The 18403-nt window shown below is 44.8% G+C and overlaps 3 protein-coding genes across 4 annotated transcripts in view; all 3 read left to right on the top strand.

The window, feature by feature from the left end:
• Positions 1-2444, top strand: part of LOC138366285 (uncharacterized) — a 14451-nt gene extending 12007 nt beyond the window's left edge. Inside the window, exons 3-5 of the mRNA XM_069327314.1 lie at positions 1000-1805; positions 1958-2156; positions 2266-2444. Of these exons, the coding sequence (XP_069183415.1) occupies positions 1000-1805; positions 1958-2156; positions 2266-2444 (1184 nt within the window). The remainder of the gene's footprint in view (positions 1-999; positions 1806-1957; positions 2157-2265) is intronic.
• A 5-nt stretch (positions 2445-2449) lies between these two features.
• LOC123762290 (mucin-2) lies at positions 2450-15808 on the top strand. The gene is given in 10 exon segments (XM_069327305.1): positions 2450-3001; positions 3064-4886; positions 4888-6920; positions 7053-7274; positions 7879-8559; positions 8839-9060; positions 9481-10674; positions 10815-11030; positions 11266-12838; positions 13043-15808. Coding segments are annotated over 10 exon segments (8610 nt in total). The 3' UTR covers positions 13137-15808.
• Positions 15809-16803: 995 nt separating this feature from the next.
• The window catches only part of LOC123762457 (glucose dehydrogenase [FAD, quinone]), a 134833-nt gene continuing 133233 nt past the window's right edge, over positions 16804-18403 (top strand). For both annotated transcript variants that reach the window (XM_069324884.1, XM_069324893.1), the window contains exon 1: positions 16804-16843. The gene's annotated coding sequence lies outside the window, so the exon portion shown is untranslated. The remainder of the gene's footprint in view (positions 16844-18403) is intronic.

Genomic DNA, 18403 nt, shown 5'->3' with positions numbered 1-18403 from the left:
GAGTGTGAGTCTTTCGGTTTGACTCTTACAACCAAAGACTTTGGACTAGTGTGTGCGAGTCTTACAAAATCAATAAATGCCTAAAAGTACATGAACAAACTGGCTTACGGAACTTACATCTGACTAATTACAACCCGACGCTATTTCTGTAACATTCCGACACTTGCACAGGTGAGATCAGATTCGACACATGAGAGAAGGCATTTGATGCCTCAGAATCATGTTTATAGCTGAGGGGAAAGGCGTAAGCCATATATAAGATATGAACTGACTTTTTGAGACTTTCGGGTGGGCGTAAGTCTGTGCGGTAGTTCAATGCTGTTCGTATGGCGATGAGACCTAAGCCACATGGAGCTCAAAATATTATTGCATAAAGCAAAATGATTTGTTTATACGATATTTGAACTTAGAGATACTGCTTGATTATAAGACTTCAGAATTTGTTTAGTAACTGAAACTCGACGATTTATATTAGCCTCTGGCTCATTTATATCTCCTAGGAGCCCTCAGACTGAATCATGAGACACACACTTCCACTTAACTCGGATACCACATAATAATGACAGCGACAGTCTTGCAAGATGTGAGAATTTACGTAAGATTCCTCTCAGGAATGATCAAGTATATATTAGTGATGACTGCTTAGAAATGTATAAGAGGTTCAAAGGTAACTGTGCTAAGGTAATCAGTAGTTACTAATTGATTATCTTGTAGGAAAGAAAGCCTTTTAATGTCTTTAATCGTATTTTTAATGAGAAATCCAGATGTTGTTATGCTCGCATATTATAGTATTTTTCACCCTATACATTTTTTCAAAAGTGAACAAGAATATAAAGGCAAGAAGTATAATTTGAGACTTTCTAAAATGTCTACATCATTTTTATTTCATATAATTAGTAGATATAATTATCATTAACATTAGACAAAGTGCATCCCTATGAGTAAAACTGTTATATATATTTTTTGCATGAGACTAATTGGATTTATGTTGACTTGCAGCCGAGGTGACAACAGTAACACTGGATTTGTCAGCACTGACGACCGAGCCAACCAACGCTACAGAGAGCATCACTGAGGACCCAGAGCCAGAGACGGACATCGACCAGCTGGTTACAACTGATCTCCCACCTGTTGACGGAGAAATTGTTGTCACAGAAACGATTCCCCAAACTGGAACCGATGAGACAACCACTGATAGTTTATCTGAGGTTGATGAAACGTATACTGGTGGTCCAACTGGGGTTGAAACTACCACCGATTCTCCAAAAGTATCTGACATAACAGACACGCCTATCGACTCGGCTACGGACACTACGGATATCATCAGTGGGTCACCTGCTACAGGTTCCGACAGTTCTACTGAAAGTTCCCTAACTACACTCCAAGAGGGTGATTACAGTACTGAAGCTTCTCTTGCTACTGATGACCTCAGCGGAGTTAGTGTACCAGGTGTTACCGAGCCCTCAACACTTACTGATGAAACAGAAAGTCCTGATTATCCCACAAGTTATGAGACCTCGGTAACTTCTGAAGCTCCAGTAACGCCTGAGGCTCCAGCAACCTCTGAGGCTCCTATTGGTACCCCGAGTCAAGAAGATATTGAATCTCTTGCAGGTACTGATGTCTCATCTAGTACTGATTCAACTGGGGTTAAAACTACCACTGATAGTTTACTTGAAGTTGATGAGACGTCCACTGGTGGTCCAACTGAGGTTGAAACTACCACCGATGGTTTACTTGAAGTTGATGAGACGTCCACTGGTGGTCCAACTGAGGTTGAAACTACCACCGATGGTTTACTTGAAGTAGATGAGACGTCCACTGGGGTTGAAACTACCACTGATAGTTTACTATGAAGTTGATGAGTCGTCCACTGAAGATCCAACTGGGGTTGAATCTACCACCGTTTCTCCAATAGTACCCGAAATATCGATTACGCCTATCGACTCGGCTACAGACACTACGGATATCATCAGTGGGTCACCTGCTACAGGTTTCCGACAGTTCTACTGAAAGTTCCCTAACTACACTCCAAGAGGGTGATTACAGTACTGAAGCTTCTCTTGCTACTGATGACCTCAGCGGAGTTAGTGTACCAGGTGTTACCGAGCCCTCAACACTTACTGATGAAACAGAAAGTCCTGATTATCCCACAAGTTATGAGACCTCGGTAACTTTCTGAAGCTCCAGTAACGCCTGAGGCTCCAGCAACCTCTGAGGCTCCTATTGGTACCCCGAGTCAAGAAGATATTGAATCTCTTGCAGGTACTGATGTCTCATCTAGTACTGATTCAACTGGGGTTAAAACTACCACTGATAGTTTACTTGAAGTTGATGAGACGTCCACTGGTGGTCCAACTGAGGTTGAAACTACCACCGATGGTTTACTTGAAGTTGATGAGACGTCCACTGGGGTTGAAAACTACCACCGATGGTTTACTTGAAGTAGATGAGACGTCCACTGAGGATTGAAACTACCACTGATAGTTTACTTGAAGTTGATGAGTCGTCCACTGAAGATTCAACTGGGATTGAATCTACCACCGATTCTCCAATAGTACCCGAAATATCGATTACGCCTATCGACTCGGCTACAGACACTACGGATATCATCAGTGGGTCACCTGCTACAGGTTCCGACAGTTCTACTGAAAGTTCCCTAACTACACTCCAAGAGGGTGGTTACAGTACTGAAGCTTCTCTTGCTACTGATGACCTCAGCGGAGTTAGTGTACCAGGTGTTACCGAGCCCTCAACACTTACTGATGAAACAGAAAGTCCTGATTATCTCACAAGTTATGAGACCTCGGTAACTTCTGAAGCTCCAGTAACGCCTGAGGCTCCAGCAACCTCTGAGGCTCCTATTGGTACCCCGAGTCAAGAAGATATTGAATCTCTTGCAGGTACTGATGTCTCATCTAGTACTGATTCAACTGGGGTTAAAACTACCACTGATAGTTTACTTGAAGTTGATGAGACGTCCACTGGTGGTCCAACTGAGGTTGAAACTACCACCGATGGTTTACTTGAAGTTGATGAGACGTCCACTGGGGTCCAACTGAGGTTGAAACTACCACCGATGGTTTACTTGAAGTAGATGAGACGTCCACTGGGGTTGAAACTACCACTGATAGTGTACTTGAAGTTGATGAGTCGTCCACTGAAGATCCAACTGGGGTTGAATCTACCACCGTTTCTCCAATAGTACCCGAAATATCGATTACGCCTATTGACTCGGCTACAGACACTACGGATATCATCAGTGGGTCACCTGCTACAGGTTCCGACAGTTCTACTGAAAGTTCCCTAACTACACTCCAAGAAGGTGATTACAGTACTGAAGCTTCTCTTGCTACTGATGACCTCAGCGGAGTTAGTGTACCAGGTGTTACCGAGCCCTCAACACTTACTGATGAAACAGAAAGTCCTGATTATCCCACAAGTTATGAGACCTCGGTAACTTCTGAAGCTCCAGTAACGCCTGAGGCTCCAGCAACCTCTGAGGCTCCTATTGGTACCCCGAGTCAAGAAGATATTGAATCTCTTGCAGGTACTGATGTCTCATCTAGTACTGATTCAACTGGGGTTAAAACTACCACTGATAGTTTACTTGAAGTTGATGAGACGTCCACTGGTGGTCCAACTGAGGTTGAAACTACCACCGATGGTTTACTTGAAGTTGATGAGACGTCCACTGGGGTTGAAACTACCACCGATGGTTTACTTGAAGTAGATGAGACGTCCACTGGGGTTGAAACTACCACTGATAGTTTACTTGAAGTTGATGAGTCGTCCACTGAAGATCCAACTGGGGTTGAATCTACCACCGTTTCTCCAATAGTACCCGAAATATCGATTACGCCTATCGACTCTGCTACAGACACTACGGATATCATCAGTGGGTCACCTGCTACAGGTTCCGACAGTTCTACTGAAAGTTCCCTAACTACACTCCAAGGTGATTACAGTACTGAAGCTTCTCTTGCTACTGATGACCTCAGCGGAGTTAGTGTACCAGGTGTTACCGAGCCCTCAACACTTACTGATGAAACAGAAAGTCCTGATTATCCCACAAGTTATGAGACCTCGGTAACTTCTGAAGCTCCAGTAACGCCTGAGGCTCCAGCAACCTCTGAGGCTCCTATTGGTACCCCGAGTCAAGAAGATATTGAATCTCTTGCAGGTACTGATGTCTCATCTAGTACTGATTCAACTGGGGTTAAAACTACCACTGATAGTTTACTTGAAGTTGATGAGACGTCCACTGGTGGTCCAACTGAGGTTGAAACTACCACCGATGGTTTACTTGAAGTTGATGAGACGTCCACTGGTGGTCCAACTGAGGTTGAAACTACCACCGATGGTTTACTTGAAGTAGATGAGACGTCCACTGGTGGTCCAACTGAGGTTGAAACTACCACCGATGGTTTACTTGAAGTTGATGAGACGTCCACTGGGGTTGAAACTACCACCGATGGTTTACTTGAAGTAGATGAGACGTCCACTGGGGTTGAAACTACCACTGATAGTTTACTTGAAGTTGATGAGTCGTCCACTGAAGATCCAACTGGGGTTGAATCTACCACCGTTTCTCCAATAGTACCCGAAATATCGATTACGCCTATCGACTCTGCTACAGACACTACGGATATCATCAGTGGGTCACCTGCTACAGGTTCCGACAGTTCTACTGAAAGTTCCCTAACTACACTCCAAGAAGGTGATTACAGTACTGAAGCTTCTCTTGCTACTGATGACCTCAGCGGAGTTAGTGTACCAGGTGTTACCGAGCCCTCAACACTTACTGATGAAACAGAAAGTCCTGATTATCCCACAAGTTATGAGACCTCGGTAACTTCTGAAGCTCCAGTAACGCCTGAGGCTCCAGCAACCTCTGAGGCTCCTATTGGTACCCCCGAGTCAAGAAGATATTGAATCTCTTGCAGGTACTGATGTCTCATCTAGTACTGATTCAACTGGGGTTAAAACTACCACTGATAGTTTACTTGAAGTTGATGAGACGTCCACTGGTGGTCCAACTGAGGTTGAAACTACCACCGATGGTTTACTTGAAGTTGATGAGACGTCCACTGGTGGTCCAACTGAGGTTGAAACTACCACCGATGGTTTACTTGAAGTAGATGAGACGTCCACTGGGGTTGAAACTACCACTGATAGTTTACTTGAAGTTGATGAGTCGTCCACTGAAGATCCAACTGGGGTTGAATCTACCACCGTTTCTCCAATAGTACCCGAAATATCGATTACGCCTATCGACTCGGCTACAGACACTACGGATATCATCAGTGGGTCACCTGCTACAGGTTCCGACAGTTCTACTGAAAGTTCCCTAACTACACTCCAAGAGGGTGATTACAGTACTGAAGCTTCTCTTGCTACTGATGACCTCAGCGGAGTTAGTGTACCAGGTGTTACCGAGCCCTCAACACTTACTGATGAAACAGAAAGTCCTGATTATCCCACAAGTTATGAGACCTCGGTAACTTCTGAAGCTCCAGTAACGCCTGAGGCTCCAGCAACCTCTGAGGCTCCTATTGGTACCCCGAGTCAAGAAGATATTGAATCTCTTGCAGGTACTGATGTCTCATCTAGTACTGATTCAACTGGGGTTAAAACTACCACTGATAGTTTACTTGAAGTTGATGAGACGTCCACTGGTGGTCCAACTGAGGTTGAAACTACCACCGATGGTTTACTTGAAGTTGATGAGACGTCCACTGGGGTTGAAACTACCACCGATGGTTTACTTGAAGTAGATGAGACGTCCACTGAGATTGAAACTACCACTGATAGTTTACTTGAAGTTGATGAGTCGTCCACTGAAGATTCAACTGGGATTGAATCTACCACCGATTCTCCAATAGTACCCGAAATATCGATTACGCCTATCGACTCGGCTACAGACACTACGGATATCATCAGTGGGTCACCTGCTACAGGTTCCGACAGTTCTACTGAAAGTTCCCTAACTACACTCCAAGAGGGTGGTTACAGTACTGAAGCTTCTCTTGCTACTGATGACCTCAGCGGAGTTAGTGTACCAGGTGTTACCGAGCCCTCAACACTTACTGATGAAACAGAAAGTCCTGATTATCTCACAAGTTATGAGACCTCGGTAACTTCTGAAGCTCCAGTAACGCCTGAGGCTCCAGCAACCTCTGAGGCTCCTATTGGTCCCCAGAGTCCAGAAGATATTGAATCTCTTGCAGGTACTGATGTTCCATCTGGAACTCATGAGACTTCCACTGATGTTTCAAAAGGAGTTGACGCGACCACTGTTTCAACTGGAGTTGATGGGACCACTGATGTTTCAACTGGATTTGACGAGATCATCCATGTTTCAACTGGAGTTGATGAGACCACTGATGTTTCAACTGGAGTTGACGAGATCTCCATCGATGTTTCAACTGGATTTGATGAGACCACTGATATTTCAACTGGAGTTGACGAGATCTCCCCGGATGTTTCAACTGGAGTTGATGAAACCACTGACGTTTCACCTGGAGTTGACGAGATCTCCATCGATGTTTCAACTGGAGTTGAGATTACAACAAGTGTTGATTCTATCCCCACCATTCCTGACATTGGCGAAACAACAACTGGAGCTAGTGCAGGCGTCGAGGACGGTGAAATTAGTGAAGGGTCCTTTACAGTTGCTCCAGGAACTACTGATGGGCTCTACACAGATGTTCCTCCTGCGACTGGAAGCTGCATCGTTAATGGCACAAAGTATGATAATAATAGCATTGTCCCACTGACGAATCCTTGTCAAGAAAGTTGTAAATGTGTGGATGGCAAGCTGAAGTGTGACTATATAGGCTGCCCTCCGTCACCACCTGCCTTCCTTAGGTGTGACGTAGTAGCTTCAGAAGGGAAGTGCTGCCCAACCTACTCTTGCCGTGAGTACTCATGAGGGTTGACATTGAAAGTTATTTTAACAATTTTGTTTATTGGCTGCTATATTAAATCTATTCTTTAATTAGGTGTTGCCATTTTAAATCAGTATATTAATAAATTGATTAATTTTTCAGCATCTAACCAGACCGAGCAATCACCTTCGCCTGGATGTGTACTTGATGGTGTCCAGTATTATGAAGGAGATCACATGCCAAGCTCTGACTTCTGTTCAGACTGCTACTGCTCATATGGTGAACATCTTTGTGCATATGTTGAGTGCAGCGAACCAGCCGGACAAAACTGCAAACCCACTGAAGTGCCTAAGGGCGAGTGCTGTCCAACAAAATATGACTGTGGTTAGTGTTTTGTTAGTTCTCTAAATAGGGGCCTAGTGGACACAATATCTAAGAGTGGCGTTGGTTTGATGGCGAATCATCATTAATTTAACTGATATATAGTTGATTTGGCGTTGAGTTCGGGTTGCTTTTGGATATTGTGCTCATTGGGGAGTGTGGGTTTTAGCTTAGAGTATGGATAGAGACTGGAAGCGACTATATTTATTTATTTATTTATTTATTTATTTATATACAAGTAGATACATTGGGATTGTGAGAATACATAGCACAGTAATTACATTTTTGTAAAGCCACTAGTATGTGCAGCGTTTCGGGCAGGTCCTTAATCTAAGAAAATTTTAAGTAGGTAAATACTTGCAAAATTTATAAAAATGATAACAGTTACATAGCAAGAAAAAATAAAAGATGAGAGAAAATTGTAGGTATATTAAAGCACATAGGTAGCTCAGATTGATTGCAATGACAGCTTGAATGGTAGTTTAATAAAAATTAGTAGGCACAATACATCATATGGCTAGCACATAAAAGAATATTTAAATTATACGATATATAAATGATTTAAAGCTTTAATTATGATGAAAGATTAATTAAGCAATTATTCCAGATGCAGTTGATTTCATCGACATAGAAAACCTTGTCACTGATGCTGGAACTAGCACAACCCAGTCACCTGGAGCTACCGACACCGACAGAGAAACGGTGACGATCATCATTGAGGAATCAGTTACCAAGGCACCATCACCTTCAGAAGGCGAGGCACCAGTGACTCAAGCTATCATTACTGGTGAAGCAGTAGGTGAAACTATTGCTCTGACAGAAGCGCCAGATTCAATGATGACTGGCCCAGTTACATCCTTTGAGACACGAACAACGGCCCCAGATGACGATAGCTTCATAACTACACCGATGACCGTTTTGCCGGGTGATAGCTTGACTTCACATAGTGACGAATGGACTGCAGTTACCATCACACCAGTTGAAGTTGAAGAGAATGTGACTGATGTCTCAGTTGAAGGAGGCGAGACAGACGTGATAATAGAAGTTCCTGTCACAGGCCTAGGACAAGAACTACCTGGTGTCCCTGGAGAAGGCAGCTGTATTGTTAACAATATCACTTACACCAATGGTGCCACACTTCCTGGAACTACACCTTGTCACAAATCATGTTCATGCCTGAATAGTATTATAGCTTGCACCTTGAAGGCCTGTGCCTCGCCTCCACCAGCGTTCCTAAAGTGTCAGCCTGTCCAGGACCCTGACCAGTGTTGCCCTACATACGACTGTGGTAAGCTTAATCCCTAAACTGTGCAGCTATTTTTTTAAGTACTATAATGCTTGAATCAAAATATGTTAACAAATCAAATTGGAAAAAATTGCATTAAGGGTTATTTAAATTTAATGAAGTATTCCTGTGGGCTTAATTAAATAATTGTTTTTAAAGTGTTGAAGTTTCAAATGCATTAAGGGTCAACCTTTAACAAGCCATTGGCTTCCTAACACCATCAAACCTTCAAGAGATGGCGAGCCTCAGGTAAACATATAATAACCATACCATCTTTTTCAGACCCTGAAGCTCCTCCAAGCACACCATCTCCGGGCTGTGTCAGTCATGGAGTGCAGTACTACGAGGGCCAGAATGTTCCGAGCAAAGACGTGTGTACAGATTGTTTCTGCACTGGTGGGGAGGTAATCTGTGCAACCTTAGACTGTCCACTTCCAAATGGAACTAATTGCAAACCCGTAATTCGAAATGAAGATGGCTGCTGCCCCAGTGAATATGAATGTGGTAAGCTTAAAAATAACTTCATCATATAAGAATATAGATCATGGGACAGAACTTTAGTAACAAAAATTTTAGATTGACACCAAAGCAGCACAACTATTTACAGTACTGCATCAGTGAATGCATGTTTAAATATAGTTAAGTTTAAGGCCAAAAAATTGCAGATAGTAATTAGAGCACTGTAAGGATAAATAGTGTTTGTAGCACTGTAAGGCATAAACAACAATTGGAGTACTGTAAGAGTTAAACAGTGATTAAGGCAGAGTAAGGGGTAAAAACAATTTGGCAAGTCAAATACTTTAATTGATTTGCAAACCAAATTTCTATTATACTCTTCAGTATTTAATATATGAAGTCATTATTATTGTTTGGAGAAATTGACATTAACAAAAATATCATTTGCAAATATGGATGTAATTCCAGAGACTTCAACTAATGGACCAACTCCAGCCAAGGAGACCACTGACGGGCCAACTGCAGCCGAGGAAACTACCACTGACGGGCCAACTGCAGCCGAGGAAACTACCACTGACGAGCCAACTGCAGCCGAGGAAACTACCACTGACGGGCCAACTGCAGCCGAGGAAACTACCACTGACGGGCCAACTGCAGCCGAGGAAACTACCACTGACAGGCCAACTGCAGCCGAGGAAACTACCACTGACGGGCCAACTGCAGCCGAGGAAACTACCACTGACGGGCCAACTGCAGCCGAGGAAACTACCACTGACGGGCCAACTGCAGCCGAGGAAACTACCACTGACAGGCCAACTGCAGCCGAGGAAACTACCACTGACGGGCCAACTGCAGCCGAGGAAACTACCACTGACGGGCCAACTGCAGCCGAGGAAACTACCACTGACGGGCCAACTGCAGCCGAGGAGACCACTGACGAGCCAACTGCAGCCGAGGAAACTACCACTGACGGGCCAACTGCAGCCGAGGAAACTACCACTGACGGGCCAACTGCAGCCGAGGAGACCACTGACGAGCCAACTGCAGCCGAGGAAACTACCACTGATGGGCCAACTGCAGCCGAGGAGACCACTGACGAGCCAACTGCAGCCGAGGAAACTACCACTGACGGGCCAACTGCAGCCGAGGAGACCACTGACGAGCCAACTGCAGCCGAGGAAACTACCACTGACGGGCCAACTGCAGCCGAGGAAACTACCACTGACGAGCCAACTGCAGCCGAGGAAACTACCACTGACGAGCCAACTGCAGCCGAGGAAACTACCACTGACGAGCCAACTGCAGCCGAGGAAACTACCACTGACGAGCCAACTGCAGCCGAGGAAACTACCACTGACGAGCCAACTGCAGGTGTTGAGACAGCCACTGTTGTACCATTAACCCCTTACACAACTGTGGGCCCATCCACAGGTGACATTGACACTGTGCCTACAGATACCATTGTTAACGGCTGTGTTATGAACGACCAGGTGTTTGATGATGGAGACAGTGTTCCTACAGTGTCCCCTTGTCAGCAAGAATGTAGATGTGCTAATGGTACCGTACATTGTATCCAGCCTTCCTGCCCCCCACCGCCTCCGGCCTTCCGTCAGTGTGAGGTAGTGTCATCAGTGGACCAGTGCTGCCCATCTTTTAATTGTCGTAAGTTGTCCCGACATGTATTCTTACAACTATCATACGTTTTGCTCCTAATATGAAATTAAATCTAAAAAAATCTAATCATACATTCCAATGATTTGTTAAACCAAAGTTTTACAAATACTCTCTTTGTTTTTCTCCAGCTGTTCCCGAGACCACATCATCGCCACGTCAATGTGTGAGCATTGATGGTACCATTTACATGGAAGGAGAATATGTTCCCAAGGATGACTGTTCAGACTGTTATTGTTATGATGGCGAGATCCTGTGTGCCACCCTGGAGTGTGCATCACCTGGCGACCATTGTGTGCCAATGCCCACACCCCAAGGCAGCTGCTGCCCTGAGAAATACGAATGCTGTACGTTGAATTCAATTTATTGTATTTTTGAATTTGAAGGCCTAGTGGATATTTGTAGTATTATATTCAAATAAAATATTTCTTAAATTGAATATATTTAGTTAGAAAATAGGGTAATACAGTATTTAGAAATACAGTATAATGTCAAGATCTCTAGAATAGGTTTCCAGGTAACATCACAGAAGCAAACTCAAAAGTTTTAATGTGCAAAACTTTCTTTCATTTTTTATTTCAGTGGATGTAACATCCTCGCCCGCCACAGCTTCTGACATTTCTACCGAAGGTTCTGTAACTCCAGCCATAACTGTAGACTATACGGAAAGTCCCGAGGCTCCTGCTGGTACTGAGGTTCCTGAAGCTCCTGAAGGTACTGAGGCTCCTGCTGATATTGAGGTTCCTGCTGGTACTGAGGTTCCTGAAGCTCCTGAAGGTACTGAGGCTCCTGCTGGTACTGAGGCTCCTGCTGGTACTGAGGTTCCTGAAGCTCCTGAAGGTACTGAGGCTCCTGCTGGTACTGAGGCTCCTGCTGGTACTGAAGCTCCTGAAAGTACTGCGGCTCCTGCTGGTACTGAAGGTACTGATGTTTCTGCTGGTACTGAGGTTCCAGAAGGTACTGAGGTTTCTGCTGGTACTGAAGCTCCTAAAGGTACTGAGGCTCCTGCTGGTACTGAAGCTCCTGAAAGTACAGAGACTCCTGAGGGTACCAGCCAAGTCACCATCTCTCTAACATCCATTGATGCTGACAGCCAGGTGACCGAAGCTTCCGTTGCTACAGATGATTTTGATGTGACTGGTGGACCAAGTGCCACCGAGTCTTCTGTCTTCCCTGTTGGACCCACTGTCATGGGTGAGTCATTGGTGACTGATGGCTCTGTTAGCACTGACAGTACTTCTGATGATGTGAGTGGAACTGGTGTCACCGACGCAGTTGGAACTGGTGTCACCGACGCAGTAGGAACTGGTGTCACCGACGCAACAGGAGCAACTGCTGACGGACAGACTGCAGAAAGTGTCGCAGGTGAAACCAGCACAACTGGCTCCGAGACTTCATCTAGTGTCAGTGAGTCCAGTAACGCTACGGCAACACCCTCGACAGAGGAATCAGTAAGCGAGGCTCCCGAGGAGAGCACATCGATTTCACCCATTGAGTCTTCCTCAGTCACCGGTTTATCTGTAGAGCCTTCTCTATCGACGAAGTCCACAGTAGCTGGTTATGTGACAGAAGCTACTACCATTGAAGGAGTCTCTCCCAGTGCAGAGAAAGAACCGGAAGGTGGCATTGAAGTGGGGATCTCTGAGGCACCGACAATAACGACAGCATCGCCAGAAGCTTCCGTGACTGCATTGCTGGGCACTGTGACATCAGAAGCATCTCCATTCCCACCTTATCCAGGCACTACTCACTCTACCACAGTCGCACCATCGGCTCCATCATCAACAACTGAAATCCTCTTCGGGCCAGGTGCTTGTATGTTTGATGGTAAAGTGTACGTGTCAGCCCAACAGATCCCTCGAGAAGACCCATGTGACTTCTGCTTCTGCTTCCGCGGCGACATCATCTGCCTGCAACAGTCCTGTCCCCCACCTATCCCAGGATGCTACGAGGAGGCTATCCCTGGTTTCTGCTGTCCGCGCTATGAATGCCTGGTTACCCAGAGTGTGGTCAACATTACCACCACTACCACACCTATCCCTACCTATCCCCCCGTCCGGATAACCCAGGAGGTTGTTATGTGTGAAATCGGTGATAGGTTCTACCACACTGGTGAGCTGGTTGAAGAAGCTTCTGGACCGTGTCTGGAGTGCAGGTTAGTATCTGACAGGTCATATGCAATATGTAAGAAAGTGATGTAGACATATTTATTTTAGCGAAATACATTTGTGTAGATGGATTAAATTTCATGAATATGCAGATCATACATATTGTATTACTGTATTTTCAGTGAATTTATACTCTTGAACAAAGACATTCTAAAATTCTCTTCTTACTGTATTTTTATTTATTATCGTAGGTGTGGACGAGGCGGCATGATGGAGTGCGACCCAAAGGAGTGCCAAGCTGAGCCCATCCTACGTAAGATTCTTCGCTCTAAGTACCAGCGGTGAGTGCGTCGAGAGGAAGACTGGCATGCCCAGATGCCCCACGATGCCTGCTACAAACCCACCACTTAACCATCACCACCAACCACTCATACATACATGGTTGCTGCCCTAGCAACACCCACCTGTTCCTGCTAGCTAGGTTGGTTCACCTGTGGACACCATCCTGGCTGCATATTTTATCGCTAGGAGGACTCTCGCTGCTAAAAACTGAAGGATATGACACTTTCAAAATATAAATCAACATTAAGTTATATACAAACGTTGCTATGGTGAAGCACTGAAAGTGTAGAAAAAAGGGATAACTTATGCATATGTACATGCATCACCTCTCTTCTCAGCCCCTTCTCAGTAGCCATGTTACGGTAGTTTGTCCACAACGCTCAAACAGCAAGTCTGTGTTAAAGAGGAGTGGTGAACGTGTCATGATGTGAAGACAGACTAGGAGTAGTGCCAAGTAGTGTCATACAATCATAACAGGAAGAATAGGCTCGCTAAGAAGCCAAGGAACCTCGGTAATATTCTTGCTTCTCTTCCACCCCTTCCCCAAACTCTTACACGAGAATGGTATTATCAGCATTTCTGCGTGCTGTGGGTGTTGTGTTTTTTCTATTGAATGAGCAGGTTACTCAGTATTACTCTCTGATGCCTCTTATTATATTCTATAAATTATAATACGTATCTTGTGTGTTGTCCCCCAACAAGACATTTTTTGTTGTACACTTGTGTGGCATTAAGGATGGCATTCTCTCATAACCCCCTACTGGTCAACGCACCGTGTGCACGCAGAGATAGCTGAGATCGACTAAAACCTCTCTTAGTCGAGTCTCAATTTGCATGATTAAGTTTCCCCCAACCCACCTGCTTTCATTATTAGGCTTTTGTCATCGACTCTGTTAATGAATGAAGACTGAGTCCCAGTTACAGTATTGCTTGTAAATTTGGCTCTAGTGCTGCAAACAAGTTATGGGCACCTTATGAAGATTTCTTTATACAAAGCTTTGATATATGGATAAGTATTTAAAGCTGTAGATTTAGGCTAGATATTCCGAGGTACATAGATAAGTTCTCTATACTCTTAAGTGACCCTTTGGCCATGTCACTTCCAGGTGGCCAAATTCCCTGGATCCTGGAAGTGAGCGGCACTTAACACCTGGAAACAAACAGGTGAAGAAAATCATGCCAGTCTTTATTCCTGCTCGATGTATTTTACCCAAATGTCTACAAAGCTCTAAAACTGATTTTAGAAACAATCTTCCGAACTGTAAACCAAATTAGGACAAACTTCTGACATATTTCTTTTCATAATACTTGATTAAGCAGCTGGTCTGTTAACTCCTTCTGGCTTCTTCATATATCACAGCTGATTGATAATAAAAGCAACAGCATTTGGGCATTAGTAGAGCCGAGTTTCCGAGGGCAGCCTCACTGATGATCACCATCCTCCTCAGTCTGACTCTCACCCCAGCCCACCTGTACACACACACCTCTTGACTGCTTATACATAAGCCATTGTATTACTCTGTCACTAACTCGTGACATCCTTGAAACATATCAGTAATGATTACTAGCTTTGCTAGCACTAGGTTGGTAGCAAATGTTCTACTATAATGTCACTAAGGCAACAAGTTAAAATAAATCCCTCTTAAGTTATTCTACAGTCAGAAAAACTTTTCTTACTACTATTGCTAACCCACAAGACACTGGTACACATTCCTGCACCAGAGCACAGTGTCTCCAATGTGTCATCTTGGAGAGCACAGGATCACGGGCCACTCCCAGCCATGAGAATGTGCATTGTATATTTTGTGCGGGCATATGCAATATATCTGACTTTATGATTGGTCCCCTCCCTTTAAAGGTGCCAAACCACTCCTATAGAATGTCTTAGTCTGAGGGGGGGGGTAGAAGTCTCGAAAAGCACTTAATCTTTAATTGATCTTAGTCTCACATAATATCTTAACCAATTAAACAAGGGTGACAAACGCTCGTAGTCATATTTTAATGATGCCATCATAGTAGCTACAAATACCATAGTCCGAAATATTGTTTAGAATCAAGTGCCTTTCAGAAGTTCTTGCTGCCCCCTTCACCGTGCATAGATTTTGCTAGAGCACGGTAAGGCTCTGCTGTTGTAAGATTAAGGCTGGTATGTGTAATATTACAGACATTAAATCCAGTACTGGATATTTTGTGTGCTGGACAATGATGTAATGTCTGGTCAGTGAGCATTCATTGGTTGTTTTCGACATGAGAGGCAGCCAGGGAGATCATTGAATACTATCGACTAGTCTGGCCTGCCAAGCAGTGAACGCTCATTGGTCATATCCTACATGGGGGTGGCTGCAAATCAGCACCCAGAATGCTTGCCGACATGCCCATCGAGAGGCATGTACGTTCCGCAATGAATAGTTCTAGGTTAGAACTGCCATGGTCAAGTCACTGCTCAGGCATCAGCACCAGCAGTGACTGTGGTATTGAGCAGTTCAGGATGTCCAAGAAGCAGTATTCTTGAAATGTGATCATTTTAACACTTTTTTTAATTATTTATTCTAAGATAGGACTCTTCTTAAGCAATTGTTCTTAGAGTTATGCCTGTACAGCTCTTTTTTTCTGTTATGATGTACCCAATCTGTGCGCTTTTTTGTGTATAAAATGTGAATAAAAGTTGAAAGTATTGGGGATTATTATTTAATCCTAAGCTAGCACTTCCAGTTAGTACAGTACTGCCATCCTAAAGGATATTTAGCACCTTTTGAACATCCTTCGACACGGCACTAACTTGTCTTCTCGGGGTGGTACCACTATGATAATAAAATATTAACAAAAGTAGCAATTAAAACTTTACTATTAATGAAGATCATTGCTCAAGTGCAGACATACGCCAATTGTCGCATTTTCCCTTATATAAGTGATGGTGGTAACCTAGTGTCCGTCCCCCAACAATTGTAGAGAGCTTTCAAGGGTGATCTCGACCCTGCCTGGTGTAATGACTTCCATTTTACATGTGTCCATGTTCAAATGAAGCGTCACCTGACTCCACTCCACACCTCAAAAGTAAACTGGCTTCCACAGGGCACATTTGTCTCGGCTCTACAGAGCTCTGTTATGATGTACATATACTGCTAGAATAACACTAAACCACTGGTAAAGTTAAAATCATTTAAGACATTGCTCGTTAATAACAAATTAAGTCAGTTGAAAGCAAATATTTAACATCATCCAGTGTTGTGTCAGGAACTTTGGGTTTCTTAGTGTGTTATTGCATGTATTGTATATTGTAGTTGTCGAGCGGCCGTTAATAGTTTTTGACTGACGGACGATTACTACTTCACTGCCAATTCAATTGCAAATGTTGCTTTGTTGTACCTGTTGTTCTGTTGCAACATTTACAAGAGAATGTTGTATTTGGTTTGTGAATTAGATTTTGAAATTAACAACTTCAAACATTCAAGCTGGGTATCATTGTTGGTTCATTAGAGACTTGTTCGTATTTGTGGAAGTGAAGGAGTGGCTGTTGGCCATTGATAATTCTTCATTTTGCTTCAGACTCGCAAAATGTTAACCAATGGGGCGAGGGTTAGGGTGAATGGCAACCAATCAGCGACCGGGTCTGGTTGGCTGCTGGTTATAAAAGGGACGATGAGCCGAAAAACACTTCAGTGTGGTTTTGCCTCACTTTTGGTATTCACTTCCAGGCTCGTCTCTTGAAGGTTAGTTGTATGTGGAAGATCCCTCCCTGCCCCTTGTTGTATCCCCCCTCCCTCTCCCCTGCCCCTTGTTGCATCCCCCCTCCCTCTCCCCTGCCCCTTGTTGCATCCCCCCTCCCTCTCCCCTGCCCCTTGTTGCATCCCCCCTCCCTCCCTCTCCCCTGCCCCTTGTTGCATCCCCCCTCCCTCCCTCTCCCCTGCCCCTTGTTGCATCCCCCCTCCCTCTCCCCTACCCCTTGTTGCATCCCCCCTCCCTCCCTCTCCCCTGCCCCTTGTTGCATCCCCCCTCCCTCCCTCTCCCCAGCCCCTTGTTGCATCCCCCCTCCCTCCCTCTCCCCTGCCCCTTGTTACATCCCCCCTCCCTCCCTCTCCCCTGCCCCTTGTTGCATCCCCCCTCCCTCCCTCTCCCCTGCCCCTTGTTGCATCCCCCCTCCCTCCCTCTCCCCTGCCCCTTGTTGCATCCCCCCTCCCTCCCTCTCCCCTGCCCCTTGTTGCATCCCCCCTCCCTCCCTCTCCCCTGCCCCTTGTTGCATCCCCCCTCCCTCCCTCTCCCCTGCCCCTTGTTGCATCCCCCCTCCCACTCCCTCCCCTGCCCCTTGTTGCATCCCCTCTCCCTCTCCCTCCCCTGCCCCTTGTTGCATCCCCTCTCCCTCTCCCTCCCCTGCCCCTTGTTGCATCCCCCCTCCCTCTCCCTCCCCTGCCCCTTGTTGCATCCCCCCTCCCTCTCCCTCCCTCTCACCCTACCCATCGTTGCGTCCCCCTTTCCCCAACCAGTTGGGCTGGACGGTAAAGCGACGGTCTTGCTTCATGCAGGTTGGCGTTCAATCCCCGACCGCCCAAGGGCCGGATTCGGGGCCGGATTCAGGAAGGTACTTACGAAGGTTTTTCCTCTTAGCTAAGAGCGTTTTCCGTCTTAGCTCCTTCGTGGCGGCTACGTCCGTATTCAATTAACTACCCTAAGTGGAAAAATCTTCGTAAGTTCATTCCGGGATTTAAGTGTGGTTTCGACCACTCGTAGCTTTACGTAAACTGGATATGTCATTTTTTCTCTACTACATAACACTGGGATCGATTTATGATATTGGAACATGACCAAAATATTATAGCTGGTGAATCTAGTGGAGAGGAGTCCTTCGTGTTAGTTATATATGCATTCTCTGCTTGAAACTTGAAGTAAATATGTGTTTGATGATAGTAGAATTAGTTTTATAATAGCAAGATATTATACCAGTAGTTATTAAGTAAATAAACACTGGTGAACATGAAATATGAGAGAAGGTGATGAGCCCTGCCTGATGGGATCATTTACTATCACCAAATGCCCCTGTTCACCTAGTAGTAAGGGTGTACATTAGCTATACATACCCATTTCTAATTTATTTAGTTTGGTTTTATTTTGAAATTAAATCTGGGTGAGACATAAAATAAAAATATGCTGCACAAATGATGTTAGGTAAGGAAAAGGGTAAAAATGTCAAAAACTTTATTCATTGAATACTTAAAGCTATAATTATGACTATATAGACTACTAAAAAAGAGAGAGGGAAGTAGGGGTCCAAGACC

The sequence above is a fragment of the Procambarus clarkii genome, chromosome 2 (genome assembly GCF_040958095.1).
Source record: "Procambarus clarkii isolate CNS0578487 chromosome 2, FALCON_Pclarkii_2.0, whole genome shotgun sequence".
In the NCBI taxonomy this organism is placed as follows: domain Eukaryota; kingdom Metazoa; phylum Arthropoda; class Malacostraca; order Decapoda; family Cambaridae; genus Procambarus; species Procambarus clarkii.
This window is presented reverse-complemented; position numbering and strand designations above follow the sequence as displayed.